This window comes from Rattus norvegicus, chromosome 15 (genome assembly GCF_021556685.1).
Source record: "Rattus norvegicus strain SHRSP/BbbUtx chromosome 15, alternate assembly SHRSP_T2T, whole genome shotgun sequence".
In the NCBI taxonomy this organism is placed as follows: domain Eukaryota; kingdom Metazoa; phylum Chordata; class Mammalia; order Rodentia; family Muridae; genus Rattus; species Rattus norvegicus.
In genome coordinates this window covers 101,776,938-101,803,185 of record NC_141548.1, presented here as the reverse complement: position 1 = coordinate 101,803,185, position 26,248 = coordinate 101,776,938, and the positions used below count along the sequence as shown (strand labels likewise).

At 40.1% G+C, this 26,248-nt stretch overlaps 1 protein-coding gene across 5 annotated transcripts in view; it reads left to right on the top strand.

The window, feature by feature from the left end:
- The window catches only part of Uggt2 (UDP-glucose glycoprotein glucosyltransferase 2), a 159,552-nt gene that overhangs the window by 59,503 nt on the left and 73,801 nt on the right, over positions 1–26,248 (top strand). For 4 of the 5 annotated variants that reach the window (NM_001433035.1, XM_087586273.1, XM_087586275.1 and 1 more), the window contains 4 exon segments: positions 8,653–8,817; positions 9,121–9,244; positions 9,324–9,422; positions 21,585–21,676. In NM_001433035.1, coding sequence (NP_001419964.1) covers positions 8,653–8,817; positions 9,121–9,244; positions 9,324–9,422; positions 21,585–21,676 — 480 coding nt within the window. 5 annotated transcript variants of the gene reach the window in all.

Genomic DNA, 26,248 nt, shown 5'->3' with positions numbered 1-26,248 from the left:
CATAGCGCTGAGTGCCTGCAGAAAGAAACAGGAAAGAGCATATGTCAGCAGCTTGACAGCACACCTAAAAGCTCTAGAACAAAAAGAAGCAAATACACCCAGGAGGAGTAGAAGGCAGGAAATAATCAAACTCAGAGCTGAAATCAACCAAGTAGAAACAAAAAGGACCATAGAAAGAATCAACAGAACCAAAAGTTGGTTCTTTGAGAAAATCAACAAGATAGATAAACCCTTAGCCAGACTAACAAGAGGACACAGAGAGTGTGTCCAAATTAACAAAATCAGAAATGAAAAGGGAGACATAACTACGGAATCAGAGGAAATTAAAAAAAATCATCAGATCCTACTACAAAAGCCTATATTCAACAAAACTTGAAAATCTGCAGGAAATGGACAATTTCCTAGACAGATACCAGGTATCGAAGTTAAATCAGGAACAGATAAACCAGTTAAACAACCCCATAACTCCTAAGGAAATAGAAGCAGTCATTAAAGGTCTCCCAACCAAAAAGAGCCCAGGTCCAGACGGGTTTAGTGCAGAATTCTATCAAACCTTCATAGAAGAACTCATACTAATATTATCCAAACTATTCCACAAAATTGAAACAGATGGAGCACTACCGAATTCCTTCTACGAAGCCACAATTACTCTTATACCTAAACCACACAAACACACAACAAAGAAAGAGAACTTCAGACCAATTTCCCTTATGAATATCGATGCAAAAATACTCAATAAAATTCTGGCAAACCGAATTCAAGAGCACATCAAAACAATCATCCACCATGATCAAGTAGGCTTCATACCAGGCATGCAGGGATGGTTTAATATACGGAAAACCATCAACGTGATCCATTATATAAACAAACTGAAAGAACAGAACCACATGATCATTTCATTAGATGCTGAGAAAGCATTTGACAAAATTCAACACCCCTTCATGATAAAAGTCCTGGAAAGAACAGGAATTCAAGGCCCATACCTAAACATAGTAAAAGCCATATACAGCAAACCAGTTGCTAACATTAAACTAAATGGAGAGAAACTTGAAGCAATCCCACTAAAATCAGGGACTAGACAAGGCTGCCCACTCTCTCCCTACTTATTCAATATAGTTCTTGAAGTTCTAGCCAGAGCAATCAGACAACAAAAGGAGATCAAGGGGATACAGATCGGAAAAGAAGAGGTCAAAATATCACTATTTGCAGACGACATGATAGTATATTTAAGTGATCCCAAAAGTTCCACCAGAGAACTACTAAAGCTGATAAACAACTTCAGCAAAGTGGCTGGGTATAAAATTAACTCAAATAAATCAGTTGCCTTCCTCTATACAAAAGAGAAACAAGCCGAGAAAGAAATTAGGGAAACGACACCCTTCATAATAGACCCAAATAATATAAAGTACCTCGGTGTGACTTTAACCAAGCAAGTAAAAGATCTGTACAATAAGAACTTCAAGACACTGAAGAAAGAAATTGAAGAAGACCTCAGAAGATGGAAAGATCTCCCATGCTCATGGATTGGCAGGATTAATTTAGTAAAAATGGCCATTTTACCAAAAGCTATCTACAGATTAAATGCAATCCCCATTAAAATACCAATCCAATTCTTCAAAGAGTTAGACAGAACAATTTGCAAATTCATCTGGAATAACAAAAAACCCAGGATAGCTAAAGCTATCCTCAACAATAAAAGGACTTCAGGGGGAATCACTATCCCTGAACTCAAGCAGTATTACAGAGCAATAGTGATAAAAACTGCATGGTATTGGTACAGAGACAGACAGATAGACCAATGGAATAGAATTGAAGACCCAGAAATGAACCCACACACCTATGGTCACTTGATTTTTGACAAAGGAGCCAAAACCGTCCAATGGAAAAAAGATAGCATTTTCAGCAAATGGTGCTGGTTCAACTGGAGGGCAACATGTAGAAGAATGCAGATCGATCCATGCTTATCACCCTGTACAAAGCTTAAGTCCAAGTGGATCAAGGACCTCCACATCAAACCAGACACACTCAAACTAATAGAAGAAAAACTAGGGAAGCATCTGGAACACATGGGCACTGGAAAAAATTTCCTGAACAAAACACCAATGGCTTATGCTCTAAGATCAAGAATCGACAAATGGGATCTCATAAAACTGCAAAGCTTCTGTAAGGCAAAGGACACTGTGGTTAGGACAAAACGGCAACCAACAGATTGGGAAAAGATCTTTACCAATTCTACAACAGATAGAGGCCTTATATCCAAAATATACAAAGAACTCAAGAAGTTAGACCGCAGGGAAACAAATAACCCTATTAAAAAATGGGGTTCAGAGCTAAACAAAGAATTCACAGCTGAGGAATGCCGAATGGCTGAGAAACACCTAAAGAAATGTTCAACATCTTTAGTCATAAGGGAAATGCAAATCAAAACAACCCTGAGATTTCACCTCACACCAGTGAGAATGGCTAAGATCAAAAACTCAGGTGACAGCAGATGCTGGCGAGGATGTGGAGAAAGAGGAACACTCCTCCATTGTTGGTGGGAATGCAGACTGGTAAAACCATTCTGGAAATCAGTCTGGAGGTTCCTCAGAAAATTGGACATTGAACTGCCTGAGGATCCAGCTATACCTCTCTTGGGCATATACCCAAAAGATGCCTCAACATATAAAAGAGACACGTGCTCCACTATGTTCATCGCAGCCTTATTTATAATAGCCAGAAAATGGAAAGAATCCAGATGCCCTTCAACAGAGGAATGGATACAGAAAATGTGGTACATCTACACAATGGAATATTACTCAGCTATCAAAAACAACGAGTTTATGAAATTCGTAGGCAAATGGTTGGAACTGGAAAATATCATCCTGAGTGAGCTAACCCAATCACAGAAAGACATACATGGTATGCACTCATTGATAAGTGGCTATTAGCCCAAATGCTTGAATTACCCTAGATCCCTAGAACAAACGAAACTCAAGACGGATGATCAAAATGTGAATGCTTCACTCCTTCTTTAAATGAGGAAAAAGAATACACTTGGCTGGGAAGGGAGAGGCAAAGATTAAAACAGAGACTGAAGGAACACCCATTCAGAGCCTGCCCCACAGGTGGCCCATACATATACAGCCACCCAATTGGACAAGATGGATGAAGCAAAGAAGTGCAGACCGACAGGAGCCGGATGTAGATCGCTCCTGAGAGACACAGCCAGAATACAGCAAATACAGAGGCGAATGCCAGCAGCAAACCACTGAACTGAGAATAGGTCCCCTGTTGAAGGAATCAGAGAAAGAACTGGAAGAGCTTGAAGGGGCTCGAGACCCCAAAAGTACAACAATGTCAAGCAACCAGAGCTTCCAGGGACTAATCCACTACCTAAATACTATACATGGACTGACCCTGGACTCTGACCCCATAGGTAGCAATGAATATCCTAGTAAGAGCACCAGTGGAAGGGGAAGCCCTGGGTCCTGCTAAGACTGAACCCCCAGTGAACTAGACTATGGGGGGAGGGCGGCAATGGGTGGAGGGTTGGGAGGGGGACACCCATAAGGAAGGGGAGGGGGGAGGGGGATGTTTGCCCGGAAACCGGGAAAGGGAATAACACTTGAAATGTATATAAGAAATACTCAAGTTAATAAAAAAAAAAAAAAAGAAATACAGGAGAACACAGGTAAACAAGTAGAAGCCCTTAAAGAGGAAACATGAAAATCTTTTAAAGAATTACAGGAAAACACAAACAAGTAGGTGAAGGAATTGAACAAAACCATCTAGGATCTAAACATGGAAATATAAACAATAAAGAAATCACAAAGGCAGACAACCCTGGAAATAGAAAACCTAGGAAAGAGATCAGGAATCACAGATGGCAAGCATCACCAACAGAATACAAGAGATACAAGAGAGAATGTCAGAGGCAGAAAATACCATAGAAAACATTGACACAATAGTCAAAGAAAATGCAAAAAGCAAAAATCTCTTAGTCCACAACATCCAGGAAATCGAGAACCCAATGAGAAGACCAAACCTAAGGACAATAGGTATAGAAGAGAACAAAGATTCCCAACTTAAAGGGCCAGTAAATATCTTCAACCATATTACAGAAGAAAACTTCCCTAACCAAAAGAAAGAGATGGCTACAAATATACAAAAGCCTAAAGAACTCCAAACAGATTGGACCAGAAAAGAAATTCCTCTTGTCACGTAATAGTCAAATATACAAAACAAAGAAAGAATATTAAAAGCAGTAAGGGAGAAAGGTCAAGTAACATATAAAGGCAGACCTATCAGAACACCAGACTTCTCACCAGAGACTATGAAAGTCAGAAGATCCTGGACAGATGTCGTACAGACCCTAAGAGAACACAAATGCCAGCCCAGGCTACTATATCCAGCAAAACTCAATTAACATAGATGGAGAAACCAGGATATTCTATGACAAGACCAAATTTACACAATATCTTTCCACAAATCCAGCCCTACAAAGGATAATAGATGGAAAACTCCAACACAAGGAGGGAAACTCCACCCTAGAAAAAGCGAAACAGTAATCTTCCTGCAATAAACTCAAAAGAAAATAGCCACACAAACATAATTCACCTCTAATAACAAAAATAACAAGAAGCAACAATCACTTTTTACTTAATATCTCTTAACATCAATGGACTCAATTCCCCAATAAAAAGGTAGAGACTAACAGACTGGATATTTAAAGAGGACCCAGCATGTTCCTGCATACAGGAAATACACCTCACTGACAAAGACAGATACTGCCTCATTAAAAGGCTGGAAAACAGTTTTTCAAGCAATGGTCCCAAGAAACAAGCTGGAGTAGCCATTTTAATATCAAATAAAATGGACTTTCAGGCAAAAGTTATCAAAAAGATAAGGAAAGACACTTCATACACAGCAAAGGAAAAATCTACCAGGATGAACTCTCAGTTCTGAACATCTGTGCTCCAAATGCAAGGACAGCCATATTCATAAAAGAAACTTTATTAAAGCTCAAAGCACACATTGCACCTCACACAATAATAGTGGGAGACTTCAACACCCCACCCACATCAATGGACAGATCATGGAACAGAAACTAAACAGAGATAAAATGAAACTAACAAAAGTTATGAACCAAATGTATTTAATATATGTCTATAGAATATTTCTTCCTTAAACAAAAGAATATATGTTCTTCTCAGCACCTCATGGTACCTTCTCTAAAATTGACCACATAATCAGTCACAAAACAGGCCTCAACAGATACAAGAAGATTGAAATAATCCCAAGTATCTTATCATATCAGCACAGACTAAGGCTGGTCTTTAATAACAAGAAAAAACATTAGAAAACCCACTTACACATGGAAGCTGAACAAAGCTCTAATCAATGATAACTTGGTCCAGGAAGAAATAAAGAAATTAAAGACTTTTTTAGAATTTAATGAAAATGAAGGCACAACATACTCAAACTTATGGGGCACAATGACAATAGTGATAAGAGGAAAACTCATAGCTCTGGGGGCCTCCAATAAGAAACTGGAGACAGCATACATTGGCAGCTTGACAGCACACCTAGAAGATCTAGAACAAAAAGGAGCAAATATACCCAAGTGGAGTGGACAGCAGGAAATAATCAAACTTGGCTAAAATCAACCGAGTAAAAACAAAAAACTATATAAAGAATCAACAAAACCAGGAGCTGATTCTTTGAGAAAATCAACAAGATAGATAAACCCCTTAGCCAGACTAACCAGAGGGTAGAAAGACAGCATCCAAATTAACAAAATCAGAAATTAAAAAAGATATAACAATAGAAACTGAGGAAATTTAAAAAATTATCAGTTCCTACCACAAAACTGGAAAATCTGGATGTAATGGACTATTTCTAGATAGATGCCAGATACCAAAGTTAAATCAGGATCATATAAAAAGTGTCCCAACCCCCCCCCAAAAAAAAGCCCAGAACCGATGGGTTTAGTGCAGAATTCTATCAGACCTTCAAAGGAGACCTCATACCAATACTCTTCAAAGTATTCCATAAAATAGAAACAGAAGGAACACTGCCCAATTCATTCTTCGAAGCCACATCTACGCCTATACCTAAACTACACATAGATCCTACAAAGAAAAAGAACTTAAGACCAATTGTCCTCATGAGTATTGATGCAAAAATACTCAATAAGATTCCCTAGTGTAGGGAATGCCAGGGTGTTGAGGTGGGTGTGGGTGGGTGGGAGGGGGAGCATCCTCATAGAAGCAGGGAGAGAGGTGATAGGAGAGGGGAGAACTGGGAAAGGGGATAATATTTGTAATGTAAATACATTAACTATCCAATAAAAATGTTTTGTTTAAAACAAACTTTTTAGGAAAAATGAGGGGCTACAATGATTTCTACCATATGTACCAAAAATCAAACTAATAAGTGACTACAATTTAAAAAATGTGAATGGAAGACAACTTCAGCTTTTCTATTTAGTATTTTATCTATTGTGAGATCCCTGTGAACGTACAGGTATATGAAATCGTACAGTGAATGTCACAGGCTTATCCTTAGTAGCTAAGGTTCCTTTTTTTTTTTTTTTCGGAGCTGGGGACCGTAGCTAAGGTTTCTTAATTAGAAGTTACAGATTAGGAGGAAAAGGAAGACCTGTATCAGGGAAATCTTTTAAAGAGTCAACACACATGCATTCAGGGCTAGGAGATGGCTCAATGGGTAAGATCCCCAGATCCCTGTTAAAAAAATAAAACAGTTGAGAATTGTGGCGCATGCCTGAATTGTGCAGCATACCTAATGCTAATCAGCCAACACACACACACACACACACACACACACACACACACACACACACACACACACACACACACACCAGTAAAAAGCCAAGGCAAAGAAGTAGGCATTCATCTGTTTAGAGGATTTTCCATAAACATATGAAGTCAAAGCTAAGTCTATCATGTCCCTTGTTACACCTAACCTATTGGGGTGACATGGTCCTTCTTCGTGCCTTACCATAAAGAGTAGAGCGGGTCACTGCTCTTGCCAGCCAGCTCTGCTGGAAGTGTGTTAGATAGCCTAAACGTTCTTTATTCCTTCACATCCTCCAGAAAAACCATCAAGTTGTACTCCTTCTGCATGCCACCCTCCTGACCCCTCCTTGCCCCCTGGCATACCATGCTCTGGTTCTCGTTTGCTGTCTGCCCGCAGCAGGCTGCAGCTCATTGTTTCAGTGTTGCTGATGTGTCCTTTTCAAAATAGATAAAATGGCCGTGCAGTACTCATTGAACCTTCATTGGGACCTCTGAGAGCTCTATTCATTCCTGCTGTAATGATTCACCTTTCCTTCTACCAAGCTATAAGTTCCTTCAAGATGACGTATTTAGGTGTTTGTTATCTCTATACATTCATCATCCTATAGGAGATGTCTGCCCATAGGTGCAGCCATAATACAGTACTGTGGTTAAGCGTTCAGACTTTAGGTCAGACACATCTGGGTATAGGTCAAGTTCTAAAGTATGATAGCCATTTGACATTGAAGATGACCTACTCTGTGCCTGCCCTGTCATGTGTGAAGTGGTGTAATAATGCTTCAGGTTGAACATCCCTACCCAATTTCCAAATGCTTCAGAGTCTGAAACCGTGTGATCATGATTTGGCATTTAGATCCTGGATAAGAAAATGAGTCTACACATTTTCCAAAATTTAAATACTTTGGATCCAGAAAAGTATCAGAAAAGGAGCAGTTGATTTGCACAGTTTCCTAGGCTACGTGTGAGAATGTCGGTTCTGATCATAACCCTACACTCAGTAGCACACATCAGGTGTGTGACCTCTCCAGAAGGTGGAATTTACGCACTGAGGATGCATGCCTGTGGTCTGCCTTCTGACTGAGTCTCTCCAACCCCAGGTCTCACAGCACCTAGAGACCACACCTAGATTCGTTGCCATCACCTGAACCGCCATGTTCTCACTTCCCTTCCAGCTCTTGCTCTGCTGTCCCTTCCCCTGGACTGTCTTTCTCCATGGTGTCTTCCTGGAAACTGTAACTCATCTTCTAAGGCTCTCAGTGTCTTTGTCTAACCCTCCCTCTTCATGCTCAGACTCTTAAATGATCCTTTTCTGGACCCACTTGGAACCTTGCTTTAATTTGTAAGTATTTAGTGGACTTCTTGAAGAACAACATTCAATTCTATTTTCAGTATGATAATGTAATTCTCGTGGGTTGAGTCAAGAAGTGTTTATTGAATAAATGAATAATGGTATAGTTTGTAGTATAAATAAATGTTTTAGTTTTAAGTAAGTGTCACATTAGACATCAAGACTCAGCAGAACCACTACTGCTTGCTTTTGTAAGTAACTTTTGGGAAAACCAAAAAATGTGTTTATGAATTGCCTGAATCTCCTACCACTAACAACAGAGCTCATTTCAGAGAACATAGACAAAGAGTTGACAAAGACTAAAATATTCATATGCTAACCCTTCATACGCTAACCCTTGACAGAAGACACGTGCTGACTCCTGCTATTAGTATGCATGGGTATAAATAACAAAATTGTCAACTTCTCCTATGACTTAAAAATAATGGCACTGTTTCTTCTTTATTTTACATTCCTTTCCCATATAACCATATTTTGTTTGACACTGATATCTTTAATAACTAGGAAGGAGCAAACTTTTATAAGATGACCGGCCTAGGTCCTTTGCCTCAAGCTCTTTATAACGGTGAACACTTTGGCCTCAAAGAGATAGACACTGAAGAACTAAAAGGGGCCATTCTGGAAAAAATGATGGATGCGTTTATATATCTACAAAGAGACGTTTTTATGGTAAGTGTGCATTTATAAGAAAATGGCATGAATGATATAAGTATATTGAAATTTTAGTGGCATAAGTTATATAAAATTTTTTACTCTGATGATTTAAGAATTAATAATTAAACTTATCAGATATATAGGTATATGAAATAAAAGGTTAATTATAATTGTAATTTTATAAGAAAGTTTATTACAGCAATGGAATATTATATGCTTTGAAATTTTATTTTAAATTAAATATATTTGTATGATTTACTTATATAGCAATATGTATACAATGGTACATATTAATAAAGTAAAACTTTTCTATTTTAGGGCAAAATAACGGATGAAATCAATGCGATTGATTTCCTGATGGACAAGAGTAACGTTGTACCCCGGCTAAATTCTTTGATTTTGCACACTGAACCACAGTATCTTAACTTACTGTCTTCATCAGGTAAATAACTATTCTTCTGCTGTGCTGCAAATTGCTTATGTGAACGTTTTAGTAACTTGTTATTAAACATTTATTTCAGTAACTGCTGATATTGAAGATTTCTCTACTTTCTCCTTCCTGGATTCACAAGACAAGAGTGCTGTTGTCGCAAAGCACATGCATTACTTAACCCGAGACGGTAATGAGCATATCTTTCTGTTAGTTATTTCTAAAGTAATATAGCATAATTAGTAAGGTGCTTGCGTAACTAATGCTCCTATAATTTCATTTTTGACCAGGGGCTTAGATTATAATTCGTTATGATTTAACAATGGTTCCAAGAGGAGAAAGTTGTCCCTCTTAACTGCCATCATACGTGCAGCAGGAGTTCATTGGTGGCCTTTTGCCTTTTTTAAAACGTTTGTTAGTGCATTTTTGCAATTTAAAGGAAAGTAATAAAACCCGTTCAAAGCCATTTTGATAAGTCTATGAATAGCAATGCAATTTCTATATAGGAAGAGATAATAGTGTTTCTTCTTCATAATTCAACAAAATCTGTACATCTTGCTGAAGTTGGGGATTACAACCAGAAAAGAGAGACCAAGACACATTAAAAATAAGGATTTAGGTTAAAAAGAGAAGTCTGCGGGGCTGGGGATTTAGCTCAGTGGTAGAGCGCTTACCTAGGAAGCACAAGGCCCTGGGTTCGGTCCCCAGCTCCGAAAAAAAGAACCAAAAAAAAAGAGAAGTCTGCAATTGGACCATAGCTTTGCTAAGGTTGAAGTCTCCCACTAACAGTGTGGGGAGATCAAAACGTGATTTAAGCTGTAGTAGTGTTTCTTGTACAAATGCCCTTGTGTTTGGGGCATAGTAAGAATTGAACTGTCATCTGGGTGGATTTTCCTGTAATGAATATGTAGTGTCCTTTTCCTATCTCTTCTGACTAGTTTTAGTTTGAAGCCTATTTTGTTAGATATTAGAATGGCTACACTGGCTTGTTTCCAGGGTCCTCTTGCTTAGAATATCTTCAGTCCCTTTATCCTGAGCTGATGTCTGACCTTGAAGTTAAGGTGTGCCTCTTGGATACAATATAAATATGGAGGCTCTGTCATGTACATCTTGTTAGTCTTGGTCCTTTGATTAGGGTTGAGACCGTTGGTGTTGAGAGTTATTGATGAGCAGTGCTTGTTGACCCTGTTATTTTGTTGTGGTGCGGGCTTTTCTCCCCTTGTGTGACTGGATAGTCTGAGGTTGTTTCTGTTTGCCTGTCTTCTTTGGTGTAGTTAACCTTCTCCGGTTGACGTTTGCCTTCTAGTACTTTTTGTAGAGCTGGATTTGGAAATAGATACTGCCTAAGTTTGGCTTTGCATGGAATATCCTTGTTTCTCTACCCATGTGATTGAAAATGTTGCAGGGTAGAGTAGTCTGGGCTGGAACCTGTGGTCTCAGCATCTGCAGCACATCTGTCCAGGCCGTCTGTCTTGCAGAGTCCACACCGAGAAGTCAGGTGCTATTCTACTGGATCGTGAGATTGAAAGCTGTGTTTTCTGTGCTCAGTGTTCGGATTATTGTGTGCTGTGGGGAATCTCCTTTGTGGTCCAGTCTATGTGGTGTTCTTTATGCTTGGTGACCTTGATGGGTACCACAGTCTTTAGGTAAGGAAAGTTTCTTCGTCAGTTTCGATAAAATTCTTTGTGTCTTTGGCCTAGGTTTCTCTTCCTTCCCCTGTTACTTTTATCCTTAGATTTTGCCCTTTTCATTGTGTACTAGATTTTCTAGGTGTTTTGTGCTTTGGTTCTTTGGGGGGGTGGTGGAAATTGTTTAGAGTTTTGACAAATAGTCTCCCTGACTGACCATCCCCCTGCTTTAGTTCCTGGGTCTCCGACCTTGGCCTTGGCCTTGGTTCCATCTGTGGGTGAGGCCGCCCCGGCTTGTGTCTGAGTCGCTAAGTGTTTTCGTCTCCATACTCTTCTCAGTTTGGGTCTTCCTCATTGATTCAGTTCTCACCTTCAGGCTGTGCACTGATTTATTCTTTCCCTTTATGGTTCATGTTTCCATGGATCACTTCATAAGGGTCTTTTAAGGCCTGTGTTTCAGCTCATACTGGAGCCGGTACTCGGGGCCTGCTGTGGCAGGGCTGCTGGGCCCTGTGGAGACACATTGTCCTGGCTGTCACTGTTGTCACCATAGCACCTGGTATCTGAGACAGGCGATTATGGTACTAGGTGTTGATGGCTGGCCTGTCCTTGTTGGTTGGTGTTCTGTTCCTTAAATTCTGATGCCATTTCTAGATATTAAAGAGTGTGGTGGCTGTGCGTTGGCGGCCTGGTATGGAATTCTTCTCAGAACCTGCTATGCTGTCGACTGGGGATCCAGTGTAGGACTTTTTCTCGGTATTGAGAGCAACAACCATGAATGGTGATTGGCTGGAAGGGTGAAGGGCAGAGAGGGTGCACAAGACAGAAGAAAGCTGGTTTTGCCAGGAGGATCAAATTTTCTGGGTTTTGTTTGTTTAGGGTTTTCTTTTTTACTTTGTTTTCTCAAGGAAAGCAAGAAAGTAAATGACCGAAGATGGACTTGGGTCATCATGTGTAAATGGCAGTATTCCAACAATTACAGTGACCTAGAGATGCCATGAATTAGGTTATAAAAATAAATTCTATATTCAAGAGACTTAAGGCAAAAGACACTTTTTTACATGTTCAAACTGAATGTATTTTTTTCCTTTCCCACCGTTCCCCCTCAAACTGAATTTATTGAGTTGTTGCCATTTTAATCATCCACAGCCTTATCGACGCCTAATCGGTGTTATAAAGATTTCAGTCAGTAGCTAATTTACAGAGAAAGAGGTGAAACCCACCACTTACTATCTGCATTAAGTGAGGCATGAAGAGTAGACTGTTGTCTCAGGGAAGCTCCTCTCTGTATGTCACCTTTCTGTGTCAGTCTCTGGACTCTTAGGTCTGAGGCTCTCGAGCAGAGCTTGGCATCGTTAGTGCTGGTTCCAGTCTAGCGTCTGACCCCAGTTCTGTGCTGGGCTCTCCTGGCAGTAAGAGCCACTGATTGTTTGAATGTTTTAGCAGTTACTTCCATTTGAAATATTATAATTACATCTTTAAAGTTACACATTAAATGACGAATAGTATAGTTCAGTAATTCGATCAGAACTCCATAGGAAACCTAGAACTCGGGTGTCAAACATTCCTTGCCTACACAGTTGTTATTCTTTTTAAAAACTCATTGTTTTTTTACATCCCAAAAGATACTTCCCCTTCCTGTCAGTTCCTACTACCTTCCTCCATCCCCTTCTCCTCTGAGGGGTGGGCCCTGGGTATCCACCCACCCTGGCACATCAAGTCTCACCCTGATTACGGGCATCCTCTCCTCTGAAGTCAGACAAGGCAGCCATGAAGACTGAGCTGCCTGACTGCTGCATATGTGCAGGGGAGAGGGCTTGTTCCAGCCCCTGTATGTCCTTTGGTTGGTTGGTTGGTTGTTGGTTGGTTGTTGGCTCAGACTCTTGAGAGCTCTCAGGGGTCAAGGTGTGTTGACTTTTTTGGTCTTCCTATGAGGATTCCATCTATCTATTCATGGTCTTTGTTCCTTTCCTCATCTCTTCCATAAGTGATCCTGACCTCCATTTAATACTTGGCTGTGGTATATCCATCTCTTTCAATCCACTACTGTGCAGAGCCTCTCAGAGGACAGTTATGCTGTGGGCCTCCATGCCAGAGGTTTCCCATGGAGATCTCTGGTCGGGCTAGGTGTGCAGATTCAGGAGAAAGGAAGAGAACTCAGGCAGGTGTTGTTCCGCCTCCATATCAGGCCAGGCTTAGCCAGCAGGGGACTGACTAGCCATGGAGGGATGCAGGGGAGTTTCTGGCGGTGATTTCTGGAGAGCAGACCTCTTCCCCAAGCGGTGGTGCGGCGGTGTTAACAGCTTTTATGACAGAAGCTCTCAGATGACAGAGTGATTCTTGCACACTTTTTATCCTGAACAGGACTCTTAAATACAGCTTTGGACGGGTCAGTGTCTGACGGCAGGTACTTCCTATTGCTTTAGCCTGAGAGCTTGGGAAGACCTCATGACATATTCATGGGCGTGGTCCTGTCTCTGTGACTGATTTTCTTAAGCCTGCGTGACCTGTGGTCACATCCTCACCTGTGGAGGAGAGGCTTGGGCCATTGCCCCACGTGACTGGTCTGTCTCAAACCTCTCTACAGGGGTCTATGGAATGGGGGGCTATATGAGGCCTTGATATCCTGGGAGACTGGGAATGCACCTGGCGTCCCTTTTAAGGTCCCCAAGGATTCGACCTATCTTGACCAGGAGTCAGGGTCTCTTTCACAGTCCACTGCCCCACATTATGCTAGGCTCCTGTCTGTAAGCATTGCATAAGAATGGCAAGGATTGGTGCTTGTCTATGGGATGGGGTTTGAGTTGGCCCAACTATTGCTTGGCCATTCTTTCACTCTCTGTCCCATCCCTCATCTCTTTTAGACAGGATAAATTTTGGGTTGAAAGTTTTGTGGATGGTCCTTATCTCTCCTCTGGGGGTCCTGCCTGGCTACAGGAGGGGGTGGCCTCTTCTGGTTCCATGACCCACTGCTAGGCTAAAGTCACCTGCATTGACTCCTGGAAGCCTTCTCTCTCCTAGGTCTCTAGGACTTCCTAGAGATTCTCCCTTCCCCCATACCTCAGGCAGCTGCAGATTCCCATTCATCTCCTGGCCCTCTGTCTCTCCCTACACCTGATCCTGCCTCCCCTTTTCCCTCCCTGTCCCCTCTCCCACCATTTTTCCTCCTTCCCTCTGCCTCCTATAATTATTTTGTGTTCCCATCTAAGTGTAATCCAAGCATCCTTGCTTAGGCCTTCCTTCTTGTTTAGCTTCTTTGGGTCTGTGGGGTGTATCATGGGTATTCTGTACTTTATGGCTAATATTCACTTATCAGTAAGTATGTACAGTGCATGTCTTTTGGGGTCTGGGTCACCTCATTCAGATGGATATTTTCTAGTTCCATTCATTTACCTGCAAAATTTCGTGAAGTTACTATTTTTAATAGCTGACTAACGTTCCGTTGTGTAAATGTACCACCACATTGTCTGCATCTATTCTTTGGTTAAAGGACATTGGGGTTGTTTCCAGTTTCTGGCTATTAAAAATAAAGCTGCTATGAGCATAGTGGAGCATGTGTCCTTGGGGAGTGGTAGAGCATCTTATTAGTATATGCCCAGGAGTGGCATAGCTAGGTCTCAGTTAGAACTAGTTTCAATTTTCTAAGAAACTGCAAGACTGATTTCCACAGTGGTTGTACATTCGCAGTCCCACCAGCAGTGGAGGAGTGTTCCTCTTTCTCCACATCCTCACCAGCATCTGCTGTCACCTGAGCTTTATCTTAGCCATTCTGATTGCTATGAGTGGAATTTCAAGAGTCCTTGGACATTTATTTGTTTCTCAGCTTTAGAGGTTCCTGTGTTAAGAATTCTCTGTTTATCTCTGTATCCCATTTTTTAAATTGGGTTCTTTGGTGTATTGGACTTTTCGCTTCTTGAGTTCTTTATATATTTTGGATCTTTTACCATTCTTCAGGCTGCTGTTTTGTCCTGTTGACAGTGTCCTTTGCCTTACAGAAGAGGTCCCATTTATCAATGTTGATCTTAGGACCTGAGACATTGGTTCAGGAAATTGTCTCCTTTGCCAGTGTGTTCAAGGCATTTCCCACTTTCTCTTCTATTAGGTCTAATGTGTCGTATTTTATATTGACATCCTTGATCTACTTGAACTTAGGTTTGTGCAGGGTGATAAATATGGGTCTATTTGCATTCTTCTACATGCAGACATCCAGTTAGACCAGCATCATTTATTGAAGATGCTTTCTTCATTCTACTGTATAGATTTGGCTTATTTGTCAAAGATCAAGTGGCCCTAGCTGTCTGTGTTCATTTCTGGGTCTTCAATTCTATTTCATTGATCTACGTGTCTGTCTCTGTACCAGTACCATACAGTTTTTATCACTATTGCTCTGTAATACAGCTTGAGGTCAGGGATGGTGATTCCTCCTGAGGTTTTTTTATTGTTCAGAGTTGTTTTATCTATCCTGAGTATTTTGTTTTTCCATATGAAGTTGAGAATTTTTCTTTCAAGGTCTGTAAAAAAATGTGTTGGAATTTTGATGGGGATTGCATTAAATCTGTAGATAGCATTCAGCGAGATGGCCATATTTACTATATTAATCCTGCCAATCCATGAGCATGAGAGGTCTTTCTATCTTCTGAGATCTTCTTCAATTTCTTTCTTCAGAGACTTGACATTCTTATCATGCATATCTTTCACGTGCTTGGTTAGAGTCACACCAAGGTATTTTATATTATTCATGACTATTGTAAAGGGTGTTGTTTCCCTAATTTTTTTCTCTCTTATTCATTCTTTATATAATGGAGAGCTACTGATTTGTTTGAGTTAATTTTATATCCAGCCACTTTGCTGAATATTTTTATCAGCTGAAGGACTTCTCTGGTAAAATTTGGGGAATTGATTGTTTCCTACCATATCTTCCACAAATACTGATACCTTGACTTCTTCCTTTCCAGTTTGTATCCCCTTGATTCTCCTTCTGTTGTCTTAATTGCTTCAGCTAGAACTTCAAGTACTGTATTGAATAGATAGGGAGAGATTAGGCAGCTTTGTCTAGTCCCTAATTTTAGTGGATTACTTCAAGTTTCCTGTTGCAGTATACTTTAAAAAGTGGCAGAAATAGCTCCTGTGAGCTCCCACTCTGTACAAATCTGCGCACTCTAGCTGTTTCTCTGTCAGCTGCTTTCACACACTGTCCCCTTGGTGAGTTGTCACCACGCCTGACACATACATCATGTTCTGTGGGCTGTGCTAGTGTGGTCCCACACCGTGCTAGCCCCAATGATGACTCAGCAAACTGTAACCCATCAATCAGATTTATATGTTAAATACTCAATGTACAATACCTCCACACAATAAATTTACAACCAATTGATAAGGATATAGACTGCCTACCTGGATAAGATAAATTTGCGTATAGAATTCATAACAACCTATATCTATGTGGAGATGCACGGTGTGGATGGTTTACGTCTGCCTCCATTTTACTTCCCCCTTTGGCTCTTTCTCCTTCTTAAACTTCTGTTCCCGCCTCCCTTTCTTCTCATCCAGTGACAGGCCTCATTATTTTTTGGTGTGTCTGCCTTCATCTGCATGAGGACACCAACCTCCAGTTTCTGTCTGTTTAATTTGATGTTGGCTGTTGGCTTGCTGTATATTGCTTTTATTATGTTAGTTACATGCCATGAATTGCTGATCAGTCCAAGACTTTTAACATGAAGGAGTGTTAGATTTTGCCAAAGGCTTTTTTAGCATCTAATGAGATGATCTTTTTTTCCTTTATTTTTTTTAGTAGATTGTGTTGATGTATTTTTCTTATATTGAACCATCCCTGAGATAAAGCCTACTTGATCATGATGAATGATGTTTTTGATGTGTTCTTGGAATTGTTTTGCAAGAATTTTATTGAGAATTTTGTGTCAATGTCCATAAGTGAAATTGACCTGAAGTTCTCTTTCTTCATTGGGACTTTGTGACATTTAGGTATTATGGTAACTATGGCCTCGTAGAATGAATGTTTAATCATAGTGTTTAATCTGTTTCTATTTTGTGGAATAGTTTGAGCCTTAGCTCTTTGAAGAAGAGAATTTGTAGAATTCTGCACTAAATTCATCTGGCCCTAGGCTTTTTAGGGTTGGGAGACTTGATGACTGATTTTATTTCCTTGGGGTTTGTGAAAATGTTTAGTTTTTACCTGATCTTGATTTAACTTTGGTACATGGTATCTGTTTAGAAATTCATCCATTTCATTCAGATTTTTCAATTTTGTGGAGTACAGACTTTTGAAGTAAGACCTAATGATTTTTTTTATTTTCTTAGTTTCTGTTGTTATGTCTCTTTTCTTTCTTTTTGTAAAGATTTATTTATTTTATGCATATGAGTACACACCAGAAGAGGGCATCGGATCCCATTACAGACGGTTGTGAGCCACCATGTGGTTGCTGGGAATTGAACTCAGGACCTCTGGAAGGACAGTTAGTTCTCTTAACTGCTGAGCCATCTCACCAGCCCCTCCCTTTCCTGAGTTTGTTAATTTGCATGAGTCTCTGTGACTTTTAGTTAGTGTTGCTAAGGGTTTGTCTATCTTGTTGGTTTCCTCAAAGTACCAGCTCCTGGTTTTTTTGTTGATTCTTTGTATTGTTCTCTTTGTTTCTATTTGATTGACTTCAGCCTGCGTTTGATTATTTCCTCTACTTTTCTTGGCTGCTTTGTTGTTGCTGTTGTTGTTGTTGTTGTTGCTGCTGCTGTTGTTGTTGTTGCTGTTGTTGTTGTTGTTGTTGTTGTTGTTGCTGTTGTTGTTGTTGTTGCTGTTGTTGTTGTTGTTGCTGTTGTTGTTGTTGTTGCTGTTGTTGTTGTTGCTGTTGTTGTTGTTGTTGCTGTTGTTGTTGTTGTTGCTGTTGTTGTTGTTGTTGTTGCTGTTGTTGTTGTTGCTGTTGTTGTTGTTGTCATTGTTGTTGTTGTTGTCGTTGTTGTTGTTGTTGTTGTTGTTGTTGTTGTAGAGCTTTGTTTAAAACTGTTAAATTGCTATTATAGGATTTCTCAATCTTCTTTATCTGTTGAGTTGGTTTGTGCCTGATTATATGGTCAGTTTTGGAGAAGGTACCATGAGGTCCTGAGAAGAAGGTATATTCTTTTGTTTTGAGGTGAAATGTTCTGTAGATATCTGTTAAATCCATTTGGTTCCTAACTTCTCTTAGTTTTATTGTGTCTTTGTTTCATTTCTGTTTCAAAGACCTGTTGTCCATTGGTGAGAGTGAGATGTTGATGTCTCCCACTATTATTGTATGGGATTCAATGTGTGTTTTGAGCTTTAGTAAAGCTTCTTTGACAGATGTGCATTCCCTTGCATTTGGGGCATAGATGTTCTGGATTGAACATCTTGGTAGATTTTTCCTTTGATGAGTATAAAGTGTCCTTCCCCATCTCTTTTGATTATTTTTGGTTGAAGCTATTATTAGATATTAGCTTGTTTCTTGGGTCTGTTTGCTTGGAAAACTTTTTTTCCAGCCCTTTATTCTGAGATAGTGTCTATCTTAATTGTTAAGGAGAGTTTTCTGTAAAATAATAGATCCTGTTTACATATCCAGTCTGTTAGCCTGTGTCATTTTAGTGACGATTTTAATCCATTGATGTTGATAGATATTAAAGGCCAATGATTGTTAGTTCTTGATATTTTGACGTTAGAGGTGGTACTCTGTGGTGTGTGTGTGTGTGTGTGTGTGTGTGTGTGTGTGTGTGTGTGTGTGTTATTCTCTTCTTTTGGTTTTGCTCTGAGATGATTAATTTCTTCTGTTTTTTGGGTATAATTACCCTCCTTGTGTTGGAGTTTTCCCTCTAGTCTCCTCTGTGGGGCAGGATTATGAGAGGCATTGATTGAATTTGGTTGTCATGATATCGTGGTTTCTTCATCTGTAGTTATTTTGAGTTTTTCTGAGTATAGTAATCTGGGATGACATCTGTGGTCTCTTAGGGTCTATAAGACATATGCGTCCAGGATTTTCTGGTTTTTAGGGTCTCTGTTGAGAAGTCAGGTATAATTCTGATAGGTCTGCCTTTATATGTTACTTGGCCCTTTTCCCTTACTGCTTTTAATATCCTTTCTTTGTTCTGTGCATTTGGTGTTTTGATTATTATGTGTCAGGGGGGTTTTCTTTTCAGGTCCAATCTATTTGGTGTTCTGTAGGTTTCTTGAACATTTATAGCCTTCTCTTTCTTTAGGTTAGAGGAGTTTTCTTTTATGATTTTGTTGAAGATACTTTCTGGCCCTTTGAACTGGGAATCTTCACCCTCTTCTATTCTTTTTATTTTTAGGTTTGGTCTTTACATAGTGTCCCATATTTCCTGGTTGTTTGATTTAGAGACTCTTTAGGGATTTTCTTTGATCATTTCTTCTATGGAATCTTCTCTGCCTGAGATTCTCTCTTCCATCTCTTATATTGTGTTGGTCATGCTAGCACCTGTAGTTCCTGTTTCCTTTCCTAATGTTTCCATCTCCAGGGTCGCCTTCATTTGTGTTTTCTTTATTGCTTCTATTTCCATTTTTAGAACTTGGAACATTTTATTCATTTCCTTTGCCAGTTTGGTTGTATTTTCCTGCATTTCTTTAGAGGATTTATTTGTTTATCCTCTCTGTCATCTTCATCAGATGGGACTTAAGGTCACTGTCTTGCTGTAGTTGGTGAGCCGGGTTCTGGTGATGCCATGCTGCATTGACTTCTGTGGCTTATGTTCTTGCCCTTGCCTTTCACCATCTGACTGTAGCTGGCATTGGAGCAGGGAGGAAGGCAGAGCTGTGTGTCTCAGTTTTCAGTAGGCTTGTGTGTTTTGAGTTAGAGCTGGCCTTGGGTTGCAGGCAGAGCTGTGGGCAGCATGTCACTCATGCTGCTCTCAGCCTCTGCTGGTATAGGCACAGAGCAGAAGTCCACACACCCATGTGGGGTGGGCCCCTGGTTGCTAGGCTTTCTGAGGTTTCCTAGGTGGGGGTGTCTCACTGTCTGAGACAAGTCAGAGCCAGACTCAATGCAGATACATTTTAAAAGGTCTATAGATTGAGTCCAAGTTTCACCTAGATATCTCTGCGTTACTTTCTAATAGATTTCAAATTTTTATGTTCAAAGGTGTTTGTTGTTCCTATAAGAAATTCAACATGTAATAAATATAGTGTGTTTCCCTCCTAGCGCTGGCAGGTCATGACCTCGAGTGGGTCAAGTAAAGGCAAATGAGTCAGAGATCAGGCTGGGTTCTAGCTCAGAATGTCTCTGGGTGTTACACCAGGTTATCCGAAAGCATCCAATCGGATTAACATAACGGAATATAACTGACAGCCTTATATTTGCATTTATCATGAAGAAGAAATCATACAATTTTGAGGATTTAACTTTTGAAGTACTTTTCCGCTCAGGAGCTGTGGTGGTAACAGTGAGGTAGAATCAGAGTTTCTTTACTTCCTCCTTTAAAGAAAAGGTTATGTCCTTGCTGCTGACATTGGCTTCTGGTGGGTGCTAGAGATTAGGCACCCCAAAGACTCCAGGGTGCATAGAGGGATGGTCTTGAAACTGTTAGTAAAATCAGTCATCCTTTTATAACATTATTTTTTATTTCTCTAAATTTCTAAATTTCTAAAGCCATTTTACTACAGTAATTGATACTACAGTAATAACTATAGATTCAAATATAGTCATTTTTATTACCTGAGGGTTTTTTGTAATCATTTTGAATTAATACCTGGTCTAAAGAACAGTGTTTCTGTGGAGTGCACTGGCAGCCCAAGAAGTTTCGTTTTATGTGTGATGTACTGATTCTGGATGGAATCATAATTGTTTCACGATGGCGTCAGAATTGAAAAAGAAGATTAGAGAGAGCTCGGTCCATCATGTTCGAAAAGCAAGCATGGAGTCTTAGCTGTATCCCCAGAAACACTATTGAGTCTCATCTTGTAATCCCAGCTCTATGGATAGGCAGGGACAGATAGATCCTGAGGCTCCCTGGCTAACCAGCCTCATCTAATTGATGAGTTCTGTGCCAGAGAGAGGGAGAGGGAGAGAGAATCAGAGAGATTTTGTCTCAAAAAGAGATGGACTGCCCCTGAGAAACACATGAGGTTGTCCACTGACTATTATCCACATGTATATACGTGCATCCACTTACAGATGTGTACCCACATACATTAAAAATGGCTTCCTCCTCTGCCTTTTCATTTCCTGTGGAGTTAATTACTATAGGTAGTAAACCTCAGCAGAGATTAAATGGTGATAAACGACATTACTGTCATTGTTTTCCGTATTCACTAGAGATCTCTCCATGGTCCACGATAAATATCATGAGGTCTACTACCTCCATCCTCAGGAAAACATTTATGGAAGGCAGTTTACAGCACTGGGACCTCGAAAGACATAGGGCAGTTTTCTCTCCTGGGGAAAATATCTCATGGCTAGCTCCAGATCCTTCCCCTCTTTTCCTCTTCCTCTTCCTCCTCTCCCTCCCCCTCTTCCTCCTCTTCTGCTGTTTCTTGCTGTGGTTTTTGTTATGTGTATATGTGTCTCCATTTATATGAAATGTATTTAATATTCTCAAATAGTAACTGAGAAACAGAGAATGTATGTATAAAACAGTTTTTAAGTATCTTAAAGGCACTTATTTTATAGAGGTTTTAACTGGAAATTATCTTTTCCTTTTAGTTTGATTTTAGAAAAAATTAATTTTACTTGACTGTTTGAAATTTTCAGATGCTGTCATATCTGCAGTCACTCTGTGGATTGTTGCTGATTTTGATGTGCCGTCGGGGAGAAAACTGCTCTCTCATGCGTTAGAGCACATGGTGAGTGTGGACTCCTCCTAACCCAAGGACCAGTGTTCAGTTGTCATTCCCCTTCATGTCATAAACATGTAAATCCCCTTCATGTCATAAACATGCAAATCCCCTTCATGTCATATACATGCAAATCCCCTTCATGTCATAAACATGTAAATCCCCTTCATGTCATAAACATGCAAATCCCCTTCATGTCATAAACGTGTAAATCCCCTTCATGTCATAAACATGTAAATCCCCTTCATGTCATAAACATGTAAATCCCCTTCATGTCATAAACATGTAAATCCCCTTCATGTCAGTAAACGTGTAAATCCCCTTCATGTCATAAACATGTAAATCCCCTTCATGTCATAAACGTGTAAATCTCCTTCATGTCATAAACATGCAAATCCCCTTCATGTCATAAACGTGTAAATCCCCTTCGTGTCAGTAAATGTGTAAATCCCCTTCATGTCGGTAAACATGTAAATCCCCTTCATGTTGGTAAACATGTAAATCCCCTTCATATCGGTAAACGTGTAAATCCCCTTCATGTCGGTAAACGTGTAAATCCCCTTCATGTCTGTAAACGTGTAAATCTCCTTCATGTCATAAACGTGTAAATCTCCTTCATGTCATAAACATGCAAATCCCCTTCATGTCATAAATGTGTAAATCCCCTTTGTGTCAGTAAATGTGTAAATCCCCTTCATGTTGGTAAACATGTAAATCCCCTTCATGTTGGTAAACATGTAAATCCCCTTCATGTCGGTAAACGTGTAAATCCCCTTCATGTCGGTAAACGTGTAAATCCCCTTCATGTCTGTAAACGTGTAAATCCCCTTCATGTCAGTAAACGTGTAAATCCCCTTCATGTCAGTAAACGTGTAAATCCATTTGGTTAGTGTGCAGATGGAGGAGATTGAGTCAGGATTTCACACTTTAAACTCCATTTAAACGGTAACCACCCAGGAAGAGCCCTGTTGTCTCCAGTGAACTGGAGTCTGAATTTCACTGACCACAGCCAGCAGTGGCAGGTTTGTCAACACAGTGAGTGGGTCAGCGCTTTGTCTCCCGTGCTACTCAAGAAAACAGTCAATTCATCTCATCAGAGCTGCTCTGATTGTTCTTGTTATAAGTAGCTGTAAATCAATTCTTAGGATTGGTTTCTGTATTTCAGGATTTTTTTAAGTGAATGAATATTTCTAAGGGAGCATGTATTTCTATATTTTAAAAGTTAAGAAATATATCAAATGTTTTATGAAATTTGTGTATTAGCTCATTGTAAGTTTACTGCTGTACAGCAAATTACTACAAAACATAATGACTTAAAACTCTGTTTGTGAAGAGCAGTAAGTGAAGAGTGTCTTATGTAGGGATTAGCCCTCTCACGGGGATGTAGCCCGGTCCCGCCTTCGGCTGCACCGTCGGAGCTGCGTGCCAGCTGCTCAGATGGCACACGGTCTTGCCTACTGGCAAACGGACCAAGGGCTTCATTCCATTGCCCCATAAACCTGGTGTGTGTGCGTGTGCATGTGTGTGCTTTGCTTAAAACACACAAGTATCATTATAGCAGTTAATTTAAAATATTAAAGATAAACCGGTCAGGCCAGATGACTTGGTCGGTAAAGGCCAAGTTGCCAAATCTGAGGACCTGAGTTCCAGCCATAGGACCTACATGATAGAAGCAAAAACCTGACTCCTACAGGGTGTTCTGTGACCCTCACTTGTATGCTATGGGACATGCTCACACACATAAAAATGAATATAGAATGAAGCAAAACTACTTTTCTTAAGAGCACTAATTTTGAGAAATGAGAATATTTAGAATCACAAAATAATATATTAGACATAGAAAAAATGAGAAAAGATAATCTTTGTTTAATAACATTATGATACATCTATAGTTTTTTCTCTGATCTTTAAATTGCTTTCCTGATTATTTAAGAAGTTAGAAGTGAAGTTACCCAAAGTCCTATGACTAATGGATGCTATGTAAAATAACATTAAAACAAATCCTTATTCATGACAATGAATGCAAAAATGATCAAAAATTAAACATTAAAAACAAATATTTAAGGATGATCAAAATAGAGATGTTCCACTCCTTCTTAAAAGGAGAACAAAAATATCCATAGGAGGGGATATGGAGGCAAAGTTTAGAGCAGAGACTGAAGGAATGGCCATTCAGAGCCTGCCCCACATGTGGCCCATATATATACAGCCACCAAACTAGATAAGATGGATGAAGCAAAGAAGTGCAGGCTGACAGGAACCGGATATAGACCTCTTCTGAGAGACACAGCCAGAACATATCAAATACAGAGGCGAATGCCAGCAGCAAACCACTGAACTGACAACAAGAACCCCATTGGAGGAATTAGAGAAAGGACTGAAAGAGCTGAAGGGACTTGAAACCCCATATGAACAACAGTGCCAACCAACCAGCGCTCCCAGGGACTAAACCACTACCCAAAGACTATACATGGACTAACCCATGCCTCCAGTTGTATATGTAGCAGAGGATGGCCTTGTTGGGCATCAATGAGAGGAGAAGCCCTTGGTCCTGCCAAGGTTGGACCCCCCTCCCCCAGTGTAGGGGAATGTGGGGGGGTTGTGAAAGGGGGATGGTTGAGTGTGGAACACTCTTAGAGAAGAAGGGGAGAGCGGTGGGGTAGGGGGCTTATGTCTGGGAAACCAGGAAAGGGACTAACAGTTGAAATGTAAATTTTTAAAAATCCAATTAAAAAACTCAAATATTTAAATTGACATATTGTGAACATGTAATTTATTAGAAATAATTTTTCTGTTTAAATAGGTTGCTATTAGGTATTTTGTAATCATTAAAATTACAACAAATAAGAAATTAAAATTTAATGAGTATACCATTTTGATGCTGGCATCAAAAGTATCAAATACTAGAAGGCAACATAACAAAGTTTAATGTGGGGTTGGGGATTTAGCTCAGTAGTAGAGCGCTTGCCTAGCAAGCGCAAGGTCCTGGGTTCGGTCCCCGGCTCCGAAAAAAAGAAAAGGAAAAAAAAAAAACAAAGTTTAATGTAAACTTTAGAGAGAACATACAGAAATCCTATGTGACTAGAGGTGTGTACTAGCCTCACTAGCAAAGTGGGCCAATATTGAAAGATATTATCTCTCCCATAATCGATGTAAAACCTTGTTACAGCTCCAGTAGAAACATCTGTATCTTTTCAAAATTGCCACACTGATTTGCAAACATAACCAAAGATTCCAAGGACTAAGAATTACTAAAATACTTGTAAAACAGAGAAGTGGAGAATAATTAATTCGTCATTGTCAAGGCCTTCTATAATGCCTACATATTTGAAAACATTTTTTAATTCAAGTATAGGAAAGAGCAAATCAGTAAGAAGACCCTAGAAAGAGAGCCATGCCTATCTTATTAGCACTGGGATAAAGTTAGCCTGTGAGACAGTATGAATAGTCTTCAAAATCTCTCCACAATTGGGACCAAATATAAAACCAGTCCTAGATGATGGGTAATGAATTTACTCATGAAAGAGAAAACAGTAAACTCCTATGATGAATATCTCCATAACTTCAGAACAACAGTTTCTAGTATTAAAAGAAAAAAAAAGAAAAAGTAGGAAGGAAGAACATCTAATTTTTTAAATTTTTTATTGGATAGTTTATGTATTTACAATTCAAATGTTATCCCCTTTCCCAGTTACCCCCTCTCCCATCCTACCTCCCCCCGCTTCTATGGGGATGCTCTCCCTCCTACCCACCTACTCCCACCTCAACACCCTGCAATTCCCCTACACTGGAGAAACAAGCCTTCACAGGACCAAGGGCTTCTCTACCTATTGATGTCAGATAATGCCATCCTCTGCTACATATGCATCTGGAGCCATGGGTTCTTCCATGTGTACTCTTTGGTTAGTGGTTTAGTCCCTGTGAGCTCTGGGGGGTCTGGTTGATTGATATTGTTGTTCTTCCTATGAGGTTTCAAACTCCTTCAGCTCCTTCAGTCCTTTCTCTAACTCCTCCATTGAGGTCCCAATGCCTAGCTTGATGGTTAGCTGCAAGCATCCTCATCTGTATCAGTAAGGCTCTGGCACAGCCTCTCAGGAGACAGCTATATCAGGCTCCGGTCAGCAGGCACCTCTTGCCATCAGCAATAGTGACTGAGTTTGATGGCAGCATATGGGATGGATCCCCAGGTGGGGCAGTCTCTGGATGGCCTTTCCTTCAGTCTCTGTTTCACTCATTGTCCCTGCATTTCCTCCTGTGAGTATTTTGTTCCCCCTTCTAAGAAGGACCGAAGCATCCACACTTTGGTCTTCTACTTGAGCTTCATGTGGTCTGTGAATTGTATGATGGGTATTCTGAGCTTTGGGGCTAATATGCACTTAATCAGTGCATACCATGTGTGTTCCTTTGTGCTCAGGTTACCTCACTCAGAATGATGTTTTCTAGTTCCATCCATTTGCCTAGGAATTTCATGAAGCCATTGATTTTAATAGCTGAGTAGTACTCCACTGTGTAAATGTACCACATTTTATGTATCCATTCCTCTGTTGAAGGGCATCTGGGTTCTTTCCAGCTTCTGGCTAT